Source organism: Cyprinodon variegatus, unplaced genomic scaffold (assembly GCF_000732505.1).
Source record: "Cyprinodon variegatus isolate N-32 unplaced genomic scaffold, C_variegatus-1.0 Scaffold68, whole genome shotgun sequence".
In the NCBI taxonomy this organism is placed as follows: domain Eukaryota; kingdom Metazoa; phylum Chordata; class Actinopteri; order Cyprinodontiformes; family Cyprinodontidae; genus Cyprinodon; species Cyprinodon variegatus.
In genome coordinates, this window is record NW_015150521.1 from 991,383 (window position 1) to 1,006,804 (window position 15,422).

The following is a 15,422-nucleotide window of genomic DNA, read 5'->3' on the forward strand; positions in this document are numbered from 1 at the left end:
ACCAAAGTACCTCTGAGTCCAGGGGTAGACAATCAGACACCTGAGGAGACATGAGCATGCACGTTTTATTTATAGATACTGTATCTCTGCTTGTTTTGCAGAAACACAAAAGAATTATAGTGAAGTCTCACCTGGAGAGAGCAGCTGGGCCAACAACATCATAATCAATTTTGGAGAAGATGTCCTGGATGGTGGCACGCTCAAAGTCTGTCCATTTCACCATTTTGGCTTCTTTTGTTTGATCGTTCCCTTCGTCAGGTGTGGGTTAAACAGGCTCAGGATCTCCAACTTTTAAACAGCCAGTTTCTGCTCCTCCCAAAGTTATCTGATGGGTGGAGTTATGTTAGCTTCTTGATACATTGATTTCTAAAATTGATAAGAAAACACCAAATGACTAACATTAGCACGCAAATCGTGCTAATGGTAAAAAAAAAAGGTCTCCGAGTTTGACAATTTTTTTTAAATACATTTCACAAGTATTTTCTGATTGCATTACATCAGTGCATTATCAGTGAAACTTAACCTGAGCTTGAAGGCAGGAAATCAGCTTTTGTGAAAAAGTGCAACGTGTCTGACAGCAACTTTCTATTAAAACTTCACTCCATTAAAATAACGGCTTATATTTGGATGCTAATATTGCAGCTTTTGAAGACATTCATTGTCCGTTCTTTATTATGTTAAAAAGAGGAGAAACAGTATCAGATAAATGCACAAACAATTTAAGTTGTTTATGCATTTATTGTTTAAGAGATAAACTGCAAAAGTCAGGGCAGAAAAAGATAATTTTAAAAGGAGAGCTTGTAAGTTGTTCAAATAAATTATTTTTGAGATTGAGATTTTCTTTTTTAGCTGCGAAGTCAATGAATTTTAACTTGTGTCCCCTTGAAACTTGGGTCCCCAGGCTGACGGTTACTCTTCAGTTTTGTCCTTATCTCATATCTCAGCTGGAACACCTCTGACTGCAGATATGTCTGAGGTGACCAGGGAGGGTCCCTGTCCTTCTCCGGCTATAAAGACCTCCTATGTTTGTGCTAAACACCACAGTCAAACTACATCCTCAGGCAAGATGAGTCTCTCAGCCAAAGACAAGGAAACAGTGAAGACCTTCTGGGCAAAAATTTCCTCCAGCGGAGATGCCATCGGAGCAGATGCTCTGTCCAGGTAAACACAGCTCAAAATCGAAACACAGACACTATATTTGATGCATGTGTTTATATGTCCATTGATTTTCACAGGATGCTGGTGGTTTACCCACAGACTAAGACCTATTTCTCCCACTGGAAGGACCTGAGTCCCGGTTCTGCTCCAGTGCTGAAGCACGGAGCTACAGTGATGGGAGGAGTTGGAGAGGCTGTGGCCAAAATTGACGACCTGTCTGCAGGTCTCCTCAGCCTCAGTGAGCTGCATGCCTTCACTCTGAGAGTTGATCCCTCAAACTTCAAGGTACGAAGCAGCTTTTGCCATCATTGATTGAAATTCAAAAAACCTCAAACAAAAACTGATGTTGGGATTCTAACACTTTATTTTACTCCACAGGTCCTCTCACACAACATCCTTGTGGTTTTGGCCCTTATGTTTCCCACTGACTTCACCCCTGAGGTCCATGTAGCTATGGACAAGTTCCTCGCTGCCGTGGCCCGTGCTCTGTCTGAAAAATACAGATAAACCTTTGTCTGTTCTAAACTTTAATAAAATGCTCAACTGAGTAAAATCTTTACTGGTGTTTATGTGGTGCATTTATATTTTGATTTGTCAATTCTAGAAAGATATAGTTATTTTGATTGCAAGAAAGAATTGAAGAAAGGACTAAATATTCAGCTTATACACATGTAGAGGAAGCCTCAAATCCTTTTACAGTGTTTGGTTCTACAATGGTGTTTTAGTGCCTTCTAAGTTTATCAAGTGACTTCCAAAAAGGTATTTTCAAAGAAATGATTGCAGTTTCTGTTTTGTTTATAATAATCTAAAAACAGGAGACAAATTAAATAGCAGACCATATTATATTTTATAACAAAGGATAACATTACTACATGCTTTTTAGCCTTACCATATTACTTCTTATTATTCCATTTAGAGAGATAACATCCTTGATGTACATTTCTATGTCTCTGCTGAACCATGAGTTCACAGAGCAAAACATAAAAAACACTCATTGAATATTATTATTTTTACAGAGGTGTCAAAAAAATTAATGTTCATTACTCAAGTAGAAGTAGAAGTTCTACTTTAAAAACACTTTTGTAGAAGTTAGAGTTTCAACTTAAGCTTTTTACAAAAGTAAAAGTGTAAAAGTACTATTCTTAAAACTACTTAAAGTATAAAAGAAAAAGTAATGCAGAAAAAATGTAATGCAAAAAAAAAAAAAAAAGAACAGACGCTTTAAAACTCCTACTGGTTACTGCACAACCCTATTAAAGTAAATTTTTTCTAGAATTGTTGATAATATAAATATAAAAAGAAAAAAGCTTAGGTAAAAGTTCAAACTGTAAGCTTTACTTTGAAAGCATTTATATCCATGTCTGCTTCCAACCAAGCTGTAAGCCTCCCTCTTCACCGCATCTCCACCATCATCCTCATTTTTATCTGGCTACACACCTCCTTTGGCTTCTACCACCAGAGTCAGACCCCAGAGGGAAGATGTAACACTCCTTGTTTAACTGCAGAGTAATAACTTCATCACCAACTCCCTAATTGTCAAAGGTAAGATAGTATTACAATAAGTAAAAAGGAAAAAAAAAATATTTTAATGGATAGTTTCTCCGTTTAAAAAAATGTGAATAAATAAAATTTGCATAGCCATTTTAATGGATAAACTTTGGACAAAGCTGTTAAAACCTTGACATCTAAACATAAATCTATAGTGACATTTATTTATTAATGTTTTTTGGGTGACTCAAAAAAATGTTATTTTAGTTTTTATAAGATTTTTTATTATCAGTTGTTGTTTTAAAATTATTTTTTTTCATATGAACAGTGGCTCACTTTTGAATTATATTTCCTGAAGAGACTTTTCAAGGTATTAAATAGATATCTTATGTAGAATTTTTAGATCGATATATCGCAATTATAAATAACACTGATGTAAGAAAATAATAGAAAATAGTGATGGTTTCATATTAAAGCATGCTTGATCATGAAGATGTATGCTGATATTAACCTGTCATACATTAATCTGGAGCACTATCAGCTGAAAAAGACCAATTAAAACAGCCATTGCTTTCGTGTTTATATTTCATGACTTTATTAACTGAAAGGCTGACAAAATAAATGGAGCATATCATCTGTCCTTCCCTGTCCCCCCAGTTTATCTGTACTTCTCAGACAGAGCCAGAGCCACAGCAGACAGGAACTTGTCCATCGACACATGGACCTCAGGGGTGAAGTCGCTCGGGAACATGAGGGCCAAGACCACAAGGATATTATGGGAAAGGATCTGTACAAGGCAGATAATGACAGGCTTAGATCAGACCTTTTTTGATAAAAACTAATTATATGTTTAAAGAGCTCTATCTCAATCTTAATGGAGCACCTTGAAATTGGCAGGGTCCACCCTCAGAGTGAAGGCATGCAGCTCGCTGAGGTCCAGGAGACCTGCTGTCAGATTGTCGATATTAGCCACAGCATCAGCAACTCCACCCATCACTGTTGCTCCGTGCTTCTTCACTGGGGCAGAGCCAGGGCTCAGGTCCTTCCAGTGGGCGAAGTAGGTCTTGGTCTGTGGGTACACCACCAGCATCCTGAAAGGAAAGAAGGACCGGTAATTCTTATGTGATCTCATAAAACTTTAATATCTAACTTTTTGGATTATTTACCTGGAAAGAGCATCTGCACCCACAGCCTCAGCATTGGCAGACACTTTGGCCCAGAATGTCCTGACTGTGTCCTTGTCCTTAGCTGTGAGACTCATCTTTGTGTTATTTGTTTTTTTGTCTGAAAGTACAGCAGGACCATGAGGGGGTTTTATAGATGACACAAGGCATAGACACACCTAGGATCTACCAAAGAGATACGGTATCGGCGTTCAACGCTCCCCAGGCTAGATAAAGATAAAAATCATTTTTGTCACACATGCACAGCACCCTACGTTTGACGTAAAAATGACGAGGGTGTGATAACAAATCATGAGACGTTTGACTTTGTTTAAAAGTTCGTCAAAAAAGCTAGAAGTTTATGTGCAATTTATTCATTTGTATTTTATCGATACACTTAATTATAAATTTTACTTTTTGATATTCTTATTCTAATTCTTCTTCTTAATGTTATTGTTTATGAAAACCAAATCAGTGGGGAATAAAAACTATGAGATAAAGTATGCATGTGAAAGCTTTAGTTAACACATCCCTAAAAAAAAAAAAGACAACTTGTATTTGCTTAACTAAAATACGGCACGCATAATTTTGTTGCAGGCAAACCAATACCTAGATATTTTATTATTTAACTTAATATTCTAGTAGTTATCTATTTATTGTTTTGCAAGTATTTTGACTTGGTTAAACCAGTTGGAAACTATTGATCTACAGTAGGTCTTTGCATATATAATTATTTATTATACAGCCTGATAAAACAACGTCCACATTATTTTCATGAAATCATATTTTATTTACACGTTACAGTATCTTTATAAGACGTGCATCATATTAGGTTTGGTTTAGCCTCCGGTATTTTTATGATCCTGAAAAAGTTAGACAAACCCAAACTGTGCATCCTTTTATGCTTCACCTGAACTTATCAGATTCAAACAGCAGGACAGGAAAAAACTGTTTTCCTCCTTCTACTGAAAACACTTAACATGCTCTTATATGGCCTCTGTTCTACTTTATAAGTGTTTGTAATTTCTTTTGCTTTTACCTTAATTGTGTTTTTGTTACTATTTAAAGCGTTTTGGCAAATTTACAGCTTTTAAATGTGTATTATAAATAAATTTTGTTTAAATGTGGGGGTGTTGAACAAGTGTTCATCTGTATTACGGAAATAAACTGAACTGAGATAAAATATTTCGGATAAATATAAAGAAACCCAAATGTGTATGCTTTTGAAATAATCTTCAGCAACAATATGTTTCATCTTGGAGGGAAATCTTGAATTTGTGATCTGAATAGCAGAATCCTCTTTACATTTAATCTCAGTTTTATTTGCAATATTTCGTAGTTAATTGCAAGGTCGAGTTAGACAGTTATTAACTAATCAGATTAAATAATGTTTAGTGTTGTATGATTTTCAAGCAAATCATACAACACTTAAGTTAACCTAAATAAAATAAAAATTTGTTAATCCACTTTTTCTACTCTAGGTAAGTGTCTTTTAGTCCAAGAAAAAAAAATCAGTTAATTCACAATAAATACTTTGCATGTATTATATTTCTCCAAGTCTTTCTGTTTCTAGATATTTACCCACTGCATGTTTTTTTTTATTATTCACTAATTTTTTCAACAAATGGTAGTAAGCTTTTCTGACGCTTTAAACAGAATTTCACTAATGAATAGCTCATCTTTATCAACCTAAAAAAAATCCATAAATCAATATTCCACCGGCCTCTTGCACTGCTCCACCCATCTGATAACTCTGGGAGGAGCAGAAACTGGCTGTTTATATATTGGATCTCCTTGGCCTTCTAAATCGCACTGGACAAAGGAACAACCAAACTGAAGAAGCCAAAATGGTGAAATGGACAGACTTCGAGCGTGCCACCATCCAGGACATCTTCTCCAAGATTGATTATGGGGTTGTAGGTCCTGCGGCTCTCTCCAGGTAAAAAAGAAATAATTTTCTTGTCCTATGAACTGTTTTCTTTGTGGTTGGAATTTTCTGTAAATGATCCTTTCTTTATGTCTCCTCAGGTGTCTGATTGTCTACCCCTGGACTCAGAGGTACTTTGGTGGCTTTGGAAACCTCTACAATGCGGCTGCTATAACATCGAACCCCAAAGTGGCGGCTCACGGAAAGGTTGTCATCGAAGGTCTGGAGAAAGCTGTGAAGAACATGGATGACATCAAGTCCACATACAAAGATCTGAGCGTGCTGCACTCTGAGAAGCTGCAAGTAGACCCTGACAACTTCAATGTAAGGCTGTTCTCTACTAGTGATCCCAGCACTGCTGTTGATGTTTCTGCTTTCTGACACCTGCTGTGTTCTCTTGCAGCTCCTGGCAGACTGCCTGACCATTGTTGTTGCTAGTCAGATGGGTGCAGCCTTCACCCCTCAGGTCCATGCAGCTTTCCAGAAGTTCCTGGCTGTAGTGGTGGCCTCCCTGAGAAAGCAATACTACTAGACAGCCACAGCAGAGGACAATTCATGCTCTGTTTCTTCTCATTTTTAGAAGGATGACTAGATAAATAAATGAGCACATTGAACAAATACAGTGGTTGTTTCTCTCTATTTGTGTCAATACCTCGTTGAGATATTTAGAATTATGTCTCCTATTCAACGAAATTTAAAATGGGTGTCATGTCAAAAAGAGCTATAAATACGTAAAAGCTGGCTTTGATGCTAGTTAAGTTATTACACCTGAATACAGAAACACAACCCTGTGGTCCTTATTGAATAAAATAACAAGAACAACAAACAGCAGAGCTGCAAGAGAACTTTAACATCTGGTAAATCATTATTTATGGATAAATCTTTTATTTATTTATAAGCTTATGATAATGCAGTCAATCCAATTCAATTTAAAGATAAAGCTTTATAGTTTTCAGAAAAAAACAAGACCACAGAAAAAGGCAAATTATTCCTCATTAGACCTAAACATAAAGGCTTTTAGAAGCATTGCAAAACATCACAAACACATTGAGTAAAGAGAGTTTTAGCTTAATTAGGTCCAACCTGTTCTAGTTTAGGCTGAACAAAGTTTAATTAACATTTTCAATGGTCAATCTGGAAATCAAATATATGGAGAATCTGAGCAATATGGATGGTTACTTACTGTCATCACTCCTGTAATGCAAAGCCTATTCAACACAGTTACTTGAGTTGAAAGTGAGAAGAGACCCAACATTGAATTAGAGACAATCTCACTAAAGTTCATAAAAGTTCTTCTTCCTCTCTACTTGGTCAGTTTTTCTTTTCTGGTACTCTGATCTCCTTGCTATTCTTTTTGAAAGATCAGCTAAGGATACATTTAAGGCTTAGTTTAAATATAAGTGTCAAGGTTTGGTGGAGGTTTTTGAGGACACAAATGCAGAAATGACGAGGCAGAGATGAGTTTTGATGATTTGGTTAGGGAATCCCACAGGCAACTGAAGTAAAGTCCAAAATACTGAAAACCACAAAATCCAGAAAACACACATGGGGAGCAAGGAGAAGACGAAGCAACAAAACAACAAGAAACCATTATTGAGGAACTGCAGAGGTGGTTTATAAATGGGGAGCAGGACAAAGGATGGGCTAATGAGCTTATATGGAGCAGGTATGAATTGAACTAACTAGAAGGAAGCCAATGAGAAAGAAAACAGGCACAAGGGGGCAACAGAGAGTAACTACAAAGTGCAAGACAATAAAACAAAAAATAAAACTAAGCAGAGGACTGAACTCTGACAAACAGAAGATGTGAGCTAAAATATATTATTACATTAAAATACAAAAATTGGGAGGAAAGGAAATGCTGCAGCTCCTTTCAAAAAAGAGATTATGTTGATCATGATGAACATGCTGTGTGGTAGAATAAAAAAATGAAAGTATAGTAAAAAAAAAAGATTGTTGCATGTGTTCAGACTCCATACTATACAGGAGCTGCTTGGAACAATTTTATGCTGTTATACTGAAGAAAGACTGTAACATAAAAAAGTGCTGGTATCATCAATGGGATATTTACTGCTGCATTTAGGTCAGGAGGACTATTAATTGTATCAATGTTCTTTTGAAAGTGAAAAGAGAGCAGCAAATACCATTTACTCCACTAAGTATTTATCCACTCTGAGCCCGGGGCGGAGCTAGAAGGGGGGCCAGGGGTGGCCATGGCCACCCTTAGCCAATCATTGGCCACCCCTGTGGCCACCCCTACCATTTCCCCCCCTATAGTACAGACGGAGGTAGCAGCAATACTCTCAAGTGGAATACTCAAAACATTTTATTTTTTCGTGGTTAATTATACACATCAATATACTAACATCAAAGAGGATAAGTACAGAATTCATGCTCTTTTTCAGAACTAGATTATGTGTTTAATGGGGTAAAGAGAAAAATATGTGTCTCTGCAAGTCATCTAGGAGTCTTCAGTGAAATCAAAGATAAATAACAATTTTGATAAAAACTTATCAAAGAATAAATTTATGTAGATATTAGTGATTGTAAATATCCATTTTACGCGGAATGTTTATTGATACAAGTAGGTAAGTAATGACAAATGAAAAGATTCACGCCACAGAACTCAAAACTGAGTTTTGTTCACTATAACTTTCATCTAGAAATTACGGATGTTTAAATATATGCGCCTATTTGTTAGCAAAGGATGTAGGAAAGTATAATTAGTCTTTATTTAGAAAATATGAATGTTTTGCTCATTAATTTTCCTGTTGGAACAGTGTAGATTGACCCTGAGGTTCTGGTGCCTAACCACTATCGGCCACCCTTATAAAAAATTTCTGGCTACGCCTCTGCTCTGAGCAAACACTGTTTGGTAGCTGCTTTTTTTTCTGTGTGTTTCTGTTTCAAACAGCAATGAGAGCTATGAATGATTAATTAAACCATTACTTAGAATACATTACCTCTGATTGTAGTATTTTCATGTAGTGATTTAACCAAAAATCCAGATAATTTTCATTGCTTTCCAGTTTAACACTAATTTGTATTGATAAATGAAATAAGCAGATGTTTTGCCCATGCAGCCTACAGATCAGACAGTTGGTCGGTAAAGTTGATCCCCAGTTCCTAATGTTGTATATTAAGCACACCTTTACACTGGATCGATTATTTTCATTCCAACACCATAATGAAAGGGACGCTATAAGTATGTTGAAGCCTGGAATGGACTCCAAGACCATCACCAAGAAGTCTGATGTTATGGTGACAACTGATGAAATTTTTTTGAAGTGGAAGAAATATCAAACAATCATAGGGATACAGTGACATAGTATTCACATCTACGTGCTGATGAAAATAATAAAAAGGGTTCGGGGAAAAGGCTTGCAAGAAAGTGTGATTTGATCAGGTTTTTTGTGAAGAAGCAGCATTAAAGCTACAGTGTGTAATAACTACAGGGATATACAGTCAGAAATGTAATATATTATACATAACTATGTTATTTATCATCATCTACGAACTCAGCCTCTTAACCTTAATATTTGCGTTGCCTTAGAATTCGTTATTTATAATAACATGGAGGCAGACATCTTTGCGCTACGGCAGCGCAGAGCCAACAAACTAGCGATTGCGAGATCGCCCATTACGCTCGAAAGTAACTACAGCAAGTTAACAGAAATGAACTGAGACGGTACTGAAATCTATACCCTACACAGACTAATGAAATACTATCCGTTAAAATATCTATGTAAACAAACCTCATCACTTGAGAAGGTAGGTGAAGCGGACGTCGTGGAAGACATTTTGTCCCGTAACGCTCGCCGTACTGTTGGGGGGGGAGAAGCGGTGGGGGGGAGATGTTCATGTTGCTGCAGTCTGACCGCTAGATGTCGCTAAAAATTACACACTGTAGTTTCAAGTTCCTATGCTCCACTTATCTGGAACAAACTCCCACAAGACTGTAAAAGTGCTGAAAGCCTGAGTTCTTAAAGTTAAAAATGCATTTGTTCATAGCTGCCTCTCACTGATGAAGTTAAACTGACAACTGAGGTATCATTATAAGGTTGTGGTACAATTGTTTTGTTTTACATATATTTTTTATCCTTATTTGCTTTCATTCTGCTTTTAATCTTCTTCTAATTCATTATCTAATTCACGTAAAGCACTTTTTTTTTTTTATTGTCCATGTACTGAATTGTGCTATACAAATAAACTTGCCTTGCCTAAGGTAGAGGGATACTTCTCTGCAATGAGGAGCCAATGGACAGCACTGTGCTACATAAAGTCTTCATGTGAACCTTTGCGAGGGAGAAAATAGTGTATCCTCTATTTATCTAGTTAATAACATGATTGTCCTTCCTGTTGTTATTTCCTGAATGCTTAAAAATTAACCGTGATCTTTTTAGCACAATTTCTAAAATGATTCATACTTATAGTTAAAACACTCACTGAGTTTGCAAAACTTAAGCACAAACACTGCTTTACGATCAGTTGGCAATTTTGTAAAACACACTTTTCAGAATTGTGGGTACAATCCACTGCACAGCACTCTTTGCAGAACTGTAAACACAACTCATTGCTTTACACTCAATTTCCAAATGATCAAAACACTCCTAGTAAAATTATATGCATATATGGGGCTAATATTTAACCTATTTTGCCAACTTTCTGGCACACTGTCAAATGTTAAAACTGATTTAGATAGTTAGTTCAATTTGCAATCGGCCTAAACACTGTAAATAAGCCAGGTTAACTGTCTGTGTACTATACAATGGAGGGAGCAAGAAGAATAAGAATTAGAGGATGCTAAGGAAGAGGACATGGAAGTGAAGGAAGAGGAGACTGCACTCAACCTCCTACCATACTGTCCATTCATGAATCCAACTGAAGATTTATTCTCTAAAAAAAAAAAAAACATTTGTTTTTTTTTATGTGTGTAAATAAACCCTGTATTTTTACAGAACTTGGACAAAAGTGTGAACTCAAACTGACATAGCCTACCTTGTGAACAGAGAAAGCAAAGGCCAGATATGTTTTTAATTTATACCATTAGTGTGTAGTTGGTACATTGTTGTGCATATTAATATGATGGTTTGTGTTAACTGTCTGATATGAAAATACATTTTTTAAGAAGATTTTCAGAGTTAAGAAAGGTTTATTAGCTTTTGTGAGAGAACTGCAATGTTGTGCTGATTATGTGAAAGGTTTTCGTTATGTAAAAATAAGCAATAGTTACAAAAATTTCCTTAAGCCATCAGAAAAAATTGTTAGTAGTTAAGGCAGGTAGAATATTGGCCTGACTGATAGCCCAGAGTGTATGGAGGATCAATAAATGCATCTTGAATAAAGAACACTGATCTAATTTCTTGTGAATATAAGATTTAGACTTTTGTTTCTTCATTAAAACGTGCTATATTGGAACTCAGACTATGAGAATAACATATAAAAACAGAACGTAGCAAAGAAGTAAATAGAACAGCTTATAAAGGTCATATAACACCGATACGAACACCTTAGTTAAAAGTTTTAGTTATAAACAATATAGAAGAGAGTCACAGGTCAGAAATCACGAGATGCATGTAAACCTGACACACTTGTGCAAAAAAATGTCTTAGTACGATCTTGTTCTAACATGCCTGGTAAAGGTTTCTCTAGGTAAACTTTAGTCTAAATTAAAACAAAAACATCATAAAATTGAGACTTTTGGATGCAGGAAGCATCGGAGAGATCTCTAGAATTCAAAAAGACTTTAGATTAATCCCTAATGACATGTTTCTTCTCTAACATACATTACAAAACTTGCGTTAAATTTAATGAACAAACACATTGTAGACTGATAGATAAAATTGCATGTCACTACCATTTTTGTTTTTATTTTTTTTAGATCTTTCCTGGAATACCCTATATGTACAACATAAGGCAACCATTTCTCTTTGATTTACTAAAAAAGTACAAAAAAATCTTATCTCAATCGGTGGAAGTGGATATGAGCTTCCTTTGAAACAGGTTCTGTCTCTTCTAAAAATATCAGTCTCAAACTGAAAAGCTGTAGCCTCAGACACACAAATTGAGACAAAGGCCCCAAAAATGACACTTTTACTGCATTTGGTCTTTTATTCATATTCAGACATGGAGGCAGTTGTCTGCTGTCTACTGTCTTCTCCAACTGTGCAATTTATCGGTATTTCTCGGCGAGGGCACGGGCCAGAGCAGCCAAGAATTTATCCACAGCCATATGGACCTCAGGGGTGAAGTCGTTGGGGTACTTGGTAGCAAAGACCACAAGAATGTTATGGGCCAGAATCTGTAAAAAAAAAAAAAAAAAACAATTGAAAGAATTACAGTTTTGTTTTGTGAAAGAAAGAAAGAAAGAAAGAAAGAAAGAAAGAAAGAAAGAAAGAAAGAAAGAAAGAAAGAAAGAAAGAAACAAACAAACAAACAAACAAACAAACAAACAAACAAACAAACAAACAAACAAACATGCAAACAAACAAACAAACAAACATGCAAACAAGCAAACATGCAAAATGAGAAGAGAATTTAAAAATGCTACAATACATGTTGAATTGTTGCATGGAAATGCAATGGTTCAATCTATAACTTAGATAGTTTTTATTGAAGTTATTGTGCCAAATCATTGTACCCATTTGAAAGGACTTTCTCCTCTTTCACACCCATGATAGCAAAATAGCAAAATTACCCATAGAACTTGCAAATTTTAGTATCAGAGGAGAGTGAAAAGTTAATTCTAAAAAGCACCATTGCACCCAGAATGTTTTTACAGAAACGCCCCTAAGTGTTGGTCACCCACTGTACCTTGAAGTTGGCAGGATCCACTCTGAGAGTGAAGGCATGCAGCTCACTGAGGTCCAGGAGACCTGCAGTCAGGTCATCGATTTTGCCCACAGCATCAGCAACTCCACCCATCACTGTTGCTCCGTGCTTCTTCACTGGGGCAGAGCCAGGGCTCAGGTCCTTCCAGTGGGCGAAGTAGGTCTTGGTCTGTGGGTAAACCACCAGCATCCTGAACGGAAATAAGGACTTGTAATTCTTATGTGAGCTCATAAAACTTTTAAAAAAAAAATTTTTATACATATATATCAGGGTATCTGTACCTGGACAGAGCATCTTGGCCGATGTCATCAGCCTTAGGTGCCACTTTAGCCCAGAAGGCCTTGACTACGTCCTTGTCCTTGGCGCTGAGACTCATCTTCTTGGTTGAGTGTTCAGGTTTGAATGCCTCGATCAGGAACACGTAGTGGGGGGTTTTTATACTACACAAAAAGAGGTATGGGCATGGCAGAGACAACTCCAAGATATCTCTGTTTGGATGCCTTCCAAGTGATGTGTTTCAGTCTAGATGAGATAAGGTATGAACATAATTTACATGGTGTCTCTAAAGCACATGCAGTAATCTTTTAAGTTAAAGCCTCAGACAACAACAAACATGACTTCTTTTAGATTCACTGTAACATAAATATGGAATTTAAATAATATAATTATTTTTAAAACAGTATAAAGTATTCTAAATTAGTTAAGTGTCTCTAATTTTTTGAGGACTTTAAATAGATACTGATTGCATTGTTCTGCACCAAAAACATGTATTTATAAAATAAAAATTTTTCATAAGATACCTCTAATTTCAATAATCATTATTTTATTTCAAACCAAACACAGAAAAGCAGATAGCAAGATGTAATAAAGTGATTCTGCCCTAAATTAACTGGCGATAAATCTTTAGTCTCCTATCAAGGACAGTACCATGGTACTGATTTGACTCCTAGAGCTTTTTTTTTTTATTCATTCCTTATCAGAGGATTGCACTTAATTTTCTGATGTTGTAAAGGTTGTTGCCCTTAAAATGTGTTTCTTGGCTTATCTAGCTTTAAAGGGGCGGCTCTGTACAGAGGAGACAGATAGTGGTTTACCCAAGTTTGGTGAGGCCCTATTGACTGCTGACAGCAAGTTTATTTATATAGTCCATTTTAGTAGGACAATAATTCAAAGTGCTGCACATAAAAAAGAAAATTGCATCACAGTGGCATAAAGGCAACACAACTAATTAAAGGTATTAAAACGTATAATTACAATGAGAAAAAATGAATACTAAAAGTAAAAAGATTAAAGGAATGCTTGACTGAAAAACTAATGATATCTAGATAGCGCTGTCAAAGGTCCCTCTAAACAAAAATGTTTTTAATTCCTGATTTAAAGCAAAATAGGGTTTCATCAGTTGCACAGTTTCTGGGAATTTATTCCAAATTGGAGGAAAATAAGAACTAAATGCAGCTTCTCCATGTTTGGTTCTGGGTATGCAGTGTAGCTTACTGCCAGAATACCAAAGAGGTCTGTGTGGTTGATACAGTGACAGCAAGTCTGTAATATATTTATAGATTAACAGAAGTGTTCTCATGTATTTTCAGTGAGATGGGAGCCAGCTTAAGGACTTTTACAATTCAGATGATTTGCTCCTCTTTCTTAGTTTTGGTGAGGCAGCAGCATCCTAGATCAACTGCAACTGGCTGATTGACCTTACAGTCAGACATGTGAAGACACTGTTACCGTTATTAACTCTACCAAAGATGTTCAAAACAAAGTAAAACAAATATTAGACTAAATCCTGGAGATGTTCTTTAGGTGATAGAAGCTGACTTTGTTACTGTCTTTATGTGTCTTTGAAGATTAAGGTCCGAGTACATCACTAGATGTATTAACATTAACTGAAGCTGTGTGATTCGTCCAGAAGATATTAAGTACATCAGTTTTGTTTTGATATGCATTTTTGTTTTTGATTACGCATTTTTTCTCAGAATTCTCAACCTATTACTCTCAGGTAATATTTTTATGACTTGTTTTGTTAGGGACAAATCCCTATTGCTGGATGATCCAAATACTCACAAAATGTATTATCTACAAACATTTCAGTTTATTTCTAAACTACTTTGACAATTAGTATTATCATTATTCACATTACATATTTTTAATGTTTTTTCTCCCTTCTTTAAAAATGATCACCCAATCAAATTAACCTATATTTTCAGCACTTTTTTTTTTTTTTAGAATTGTCCGCCTGTAAACAAGTAGAATCAAGGTAAAGAAAATCATTTATTTATTTATTTTCAATTATTCAAAAATTGTAGCAGTTCATTATAAACTCTTTTTAAAGCAAAATGACCAAACTTAAATTCATTCTAAAACATTTTTCTGCAATGGTGTTTTAGCGCCCTCTGGTGGACTTAAAACGTAATCTTTTTTGCACGTCAAAAATACCTTTCCGACTGGTAGGTTAAAATGAAAATATCTAGACCATTAAAATAAAAATAAACGACATAAATCAGAAAGAGTCGTCGCAAACAACACCGCAGTCGGAAGCACGTTGTTGTTTATAAAGTTAAACATCGGCGTTTAACTAGCTACCACTTTGCTTTATTAAATGTGTTTTATTTGCTGTCATTGACATTTTCTTAAAATCGTGTTTCCTACCAAAAGTGCAGTGCATATAGCCGTTATTCACAGATTTACTACATTTTTTTTGCTTTCATTTAAAACATTTGATTTACTTTCATGGTTTTTTCACAGAGATTTCTGTAAATTGAGAAAATTAAGGTACTTTAAAGTACTATTAAGGTATTTTAAGCTACATCCCTCATAAAAGAAGATATAGTGTTATAGTGTGCTGTATTTTTTAT

The 15,422-nt window shown here is 35.6% G+C and overlaps 5 protein-coding genes across 6 annotated transcripts in view; 2 read left to right on the forward strand and 3 right to left on the reverse strand.

Moving 5' to 3' along the window:
• LOC107083056 (hemoglobin subunit beta-like) overlaps positions 1 to 238 on the reverse strand; it is an 11,741-nt gene extending 11,503 nt beyond the window's left edge. For both annotated transcript variants that reach the window (XM_015372000.1, XM_015371999.1), the window contains exon 1: positions 132 to 238. In XM_015372000.1, coding sequence (XP_015227486.1) covers positions 132 to 223 — 92 coding nt within the window. In that variant the 5' untranslated portion in view covers positions 224 to 238. The remainder of the gene's footprint in view (positions 1 to 131) is intronic.
• A 762-nt stretch (positions 239 to 1,000) lies between these two features.
• Positions 1,001 to 1,707, forward strand: LOC107083058 (hemoglobin embryonic subunit alpha-like). The gene is made up of 3 exons (XM_015372001.1): positions 1,001 to 1,161; positions 1,236 to 1,443; positions 1,537 to 1,707. The coding sequence occupies exons 1-3, from the start codon at positions 1,067 to 1,069 to the stop codon at positions 1,663 to 1,665; spliced, it is 432 nt and encodes a 143-aa protein (XP_015227487.1). The 5' UTR covers positions 1,001 to 1,066; the 3' UTR covers positions 1,666 to 1,707.
• A 1,530-nt stretch (positions 1,708 to 3,237) lies between these two features.
• Positions 3,238 to 3,967, reverse strand: LOC107083088 (hemoglobin embryonic subunit alpha-like). The gene is made up of 3 exons (XM_015372052.1): positions 3,813 to 3,967; positions 3,530 to 3,737; positions 3,238 to 3,433 (listed from the first exon to the last, which is right to left on the reverse strand). Exons 1-3 carry the CDS (start codon positions 3,905 to 3,907, stop codon positions 3,305 to 3,307), a joined length of 432 nt encoding a protein of 143 aa, XP_015227538.1. The 5' UTR covers positions 3,908 to 3,967; the 3' UTR covers positions 3,238 to 3,304.
• Positions 3,968 to 5,598: 1,631 nt separating this feature from the next.
• LOC107083086 (hemoglobin subunit beta-like) lies at positions 5,599 to 6,375 on the forward strand. The gene is made up of 3 exons (XM_015372049.1): positions 5,599 to 5,748; positions 5,838 to 6,060; positions 6,140 to 6,375. The coding sequence occupies exons 1-3, from the start codon at positions 5,657 to 5,659 to the stop codon at positions 6,266 to 6,268; spliced, it is 444 nt and encodes a 147-aa protein (XP_015227535.1). The 5' UTR covers positions 5,599 to 5,656; the 3' UTR covers positions 6,269 to 6,375.
• Positions 6,376 to 11,827: 5,452 nt separating this feature from the next.
• On the reverse strand, positions 11,828 to 13,077 carry LOC107083087 (hemoglobin embryonic subunit alpha-like). The gene is made up of 3 exons (XM_015372050.1): positions 12,849 to 13,077; positions 12,550 to 12,757; positions 11,828 to 12,037 (listed from the first exon to the last, which is right to left on the reverse strand). Exons 1-3 carry the CDS (start codon positions 12,941 to 12,943, stop codon positions 11,909 to 11,911), a joined length of 432 nt encoding a protein of 143 aa, XP_015227536.1. The 5' UTR covers positions 12,944 to 13,077; the 3' UTR covers positions 11,828 to 11,908.
• Positions 13,078 to 15,422: the final 2,345 nt, after the last annotated feature.

What these genes read in the sequence shown, in the direction of transcription:
- LOC107083058 (XM_015372001.1), top strand. Translation starts at nt 1,067, where the DNA reads ATGAGTCTCTCAGCCAAAGACAAGGAAACAGTGAAGACCTTCTGGGCA. An exon ending in GGAGCAGATGCTCTGTCCAG is followed by an intron (nt 1,162 to 1,235) that starts GTAAACACAGCT and finishes TGATTTTCACAG; the next exon opens with GATGCTGGTGGTTTACCCAC. An exon ending in TTGATCCCTCAAACTTCAAG is followed by an intron (nt 1,444 to 1,536) that starts GTACGAAGCAGC and finishes TTTACTCCACAG; the next exon opens with GTCCTCTCACACAACATCCT.
- LOC107083088 (XM_015372052.1), bottom strand. Translation starts at nt 3,907, where the DNA reads ATGAGTCTCACAGCTAAGGACAAGGACACAGTCAGGACATTCTGGGCC. An exon ending in GGTGCAGATGCTCTTTCCAG is followed by an intron (nt 3,738 to 3,812) that starts GTAAATAATCCA and finishes CTTTCCTTTCAG; the next exon opens with GATGCTGGTGGTGTACCCAC. An exon ending in TGGACCCTGCCAATTTCAAG is followed by an intron (nt 3,434 to 3,529) that starts GTGCTCCATTAA and finishes TGCCTTGTACAG; the next exon opens with ATCCTTTCCCATAATATCCT.
- LOC107083086 (XM_015372049.1), top strand. Translation starts at nt 5,657, where the DNA reads ATGGTGAAATGGACAGACTTCGAGCGTGCCACCATCCAGGACATCTTC. An exon ending in GGTCCTGCGGCTCTCTCCAG is followed by an intron (nt 5,749 to 5,837) that starts GTAAAAAAGAAA and finishes ATGTCTCCTCAG; the next exon opens with GTGTCTGATTGTCTACCCCT. An exon ending in TAGACCCTGACAACTTCAAT is followed by an intron (nt 6,061 to 6,139) that starts GTAAGGCTGTTC and finishes GTTCTCTTGCAG; the next exon opens with CTCCTGGCAGACTGCCTGAC.
- LOC107083087 (XM_015372050.1), bottom strand. Translation starts at nt 12,943, where the DNA reads ATGAGTCTCAGCGCCAAGGACAAGGACGTAGTCAAGGCCTTCTGGGCT. An exon ending in GGCCAAGATGCTCTGTCCAG is followed by an intron (nt 12,758 to 12,848) that starts GTACAGATACCC and finishes ATTTCCGTTCAG; the next exon opens with GATGCTGGTGGTTTACCCAC. An exon ending in TGGATCCTGCCAACTTCAAG is followed by an intron (nt 12,038 to 12,549) that starts GTACAGTGGGTG and finishes TTTTTTTTACAG; the next exon opens with ATTCTGGCCCATAACATTCT.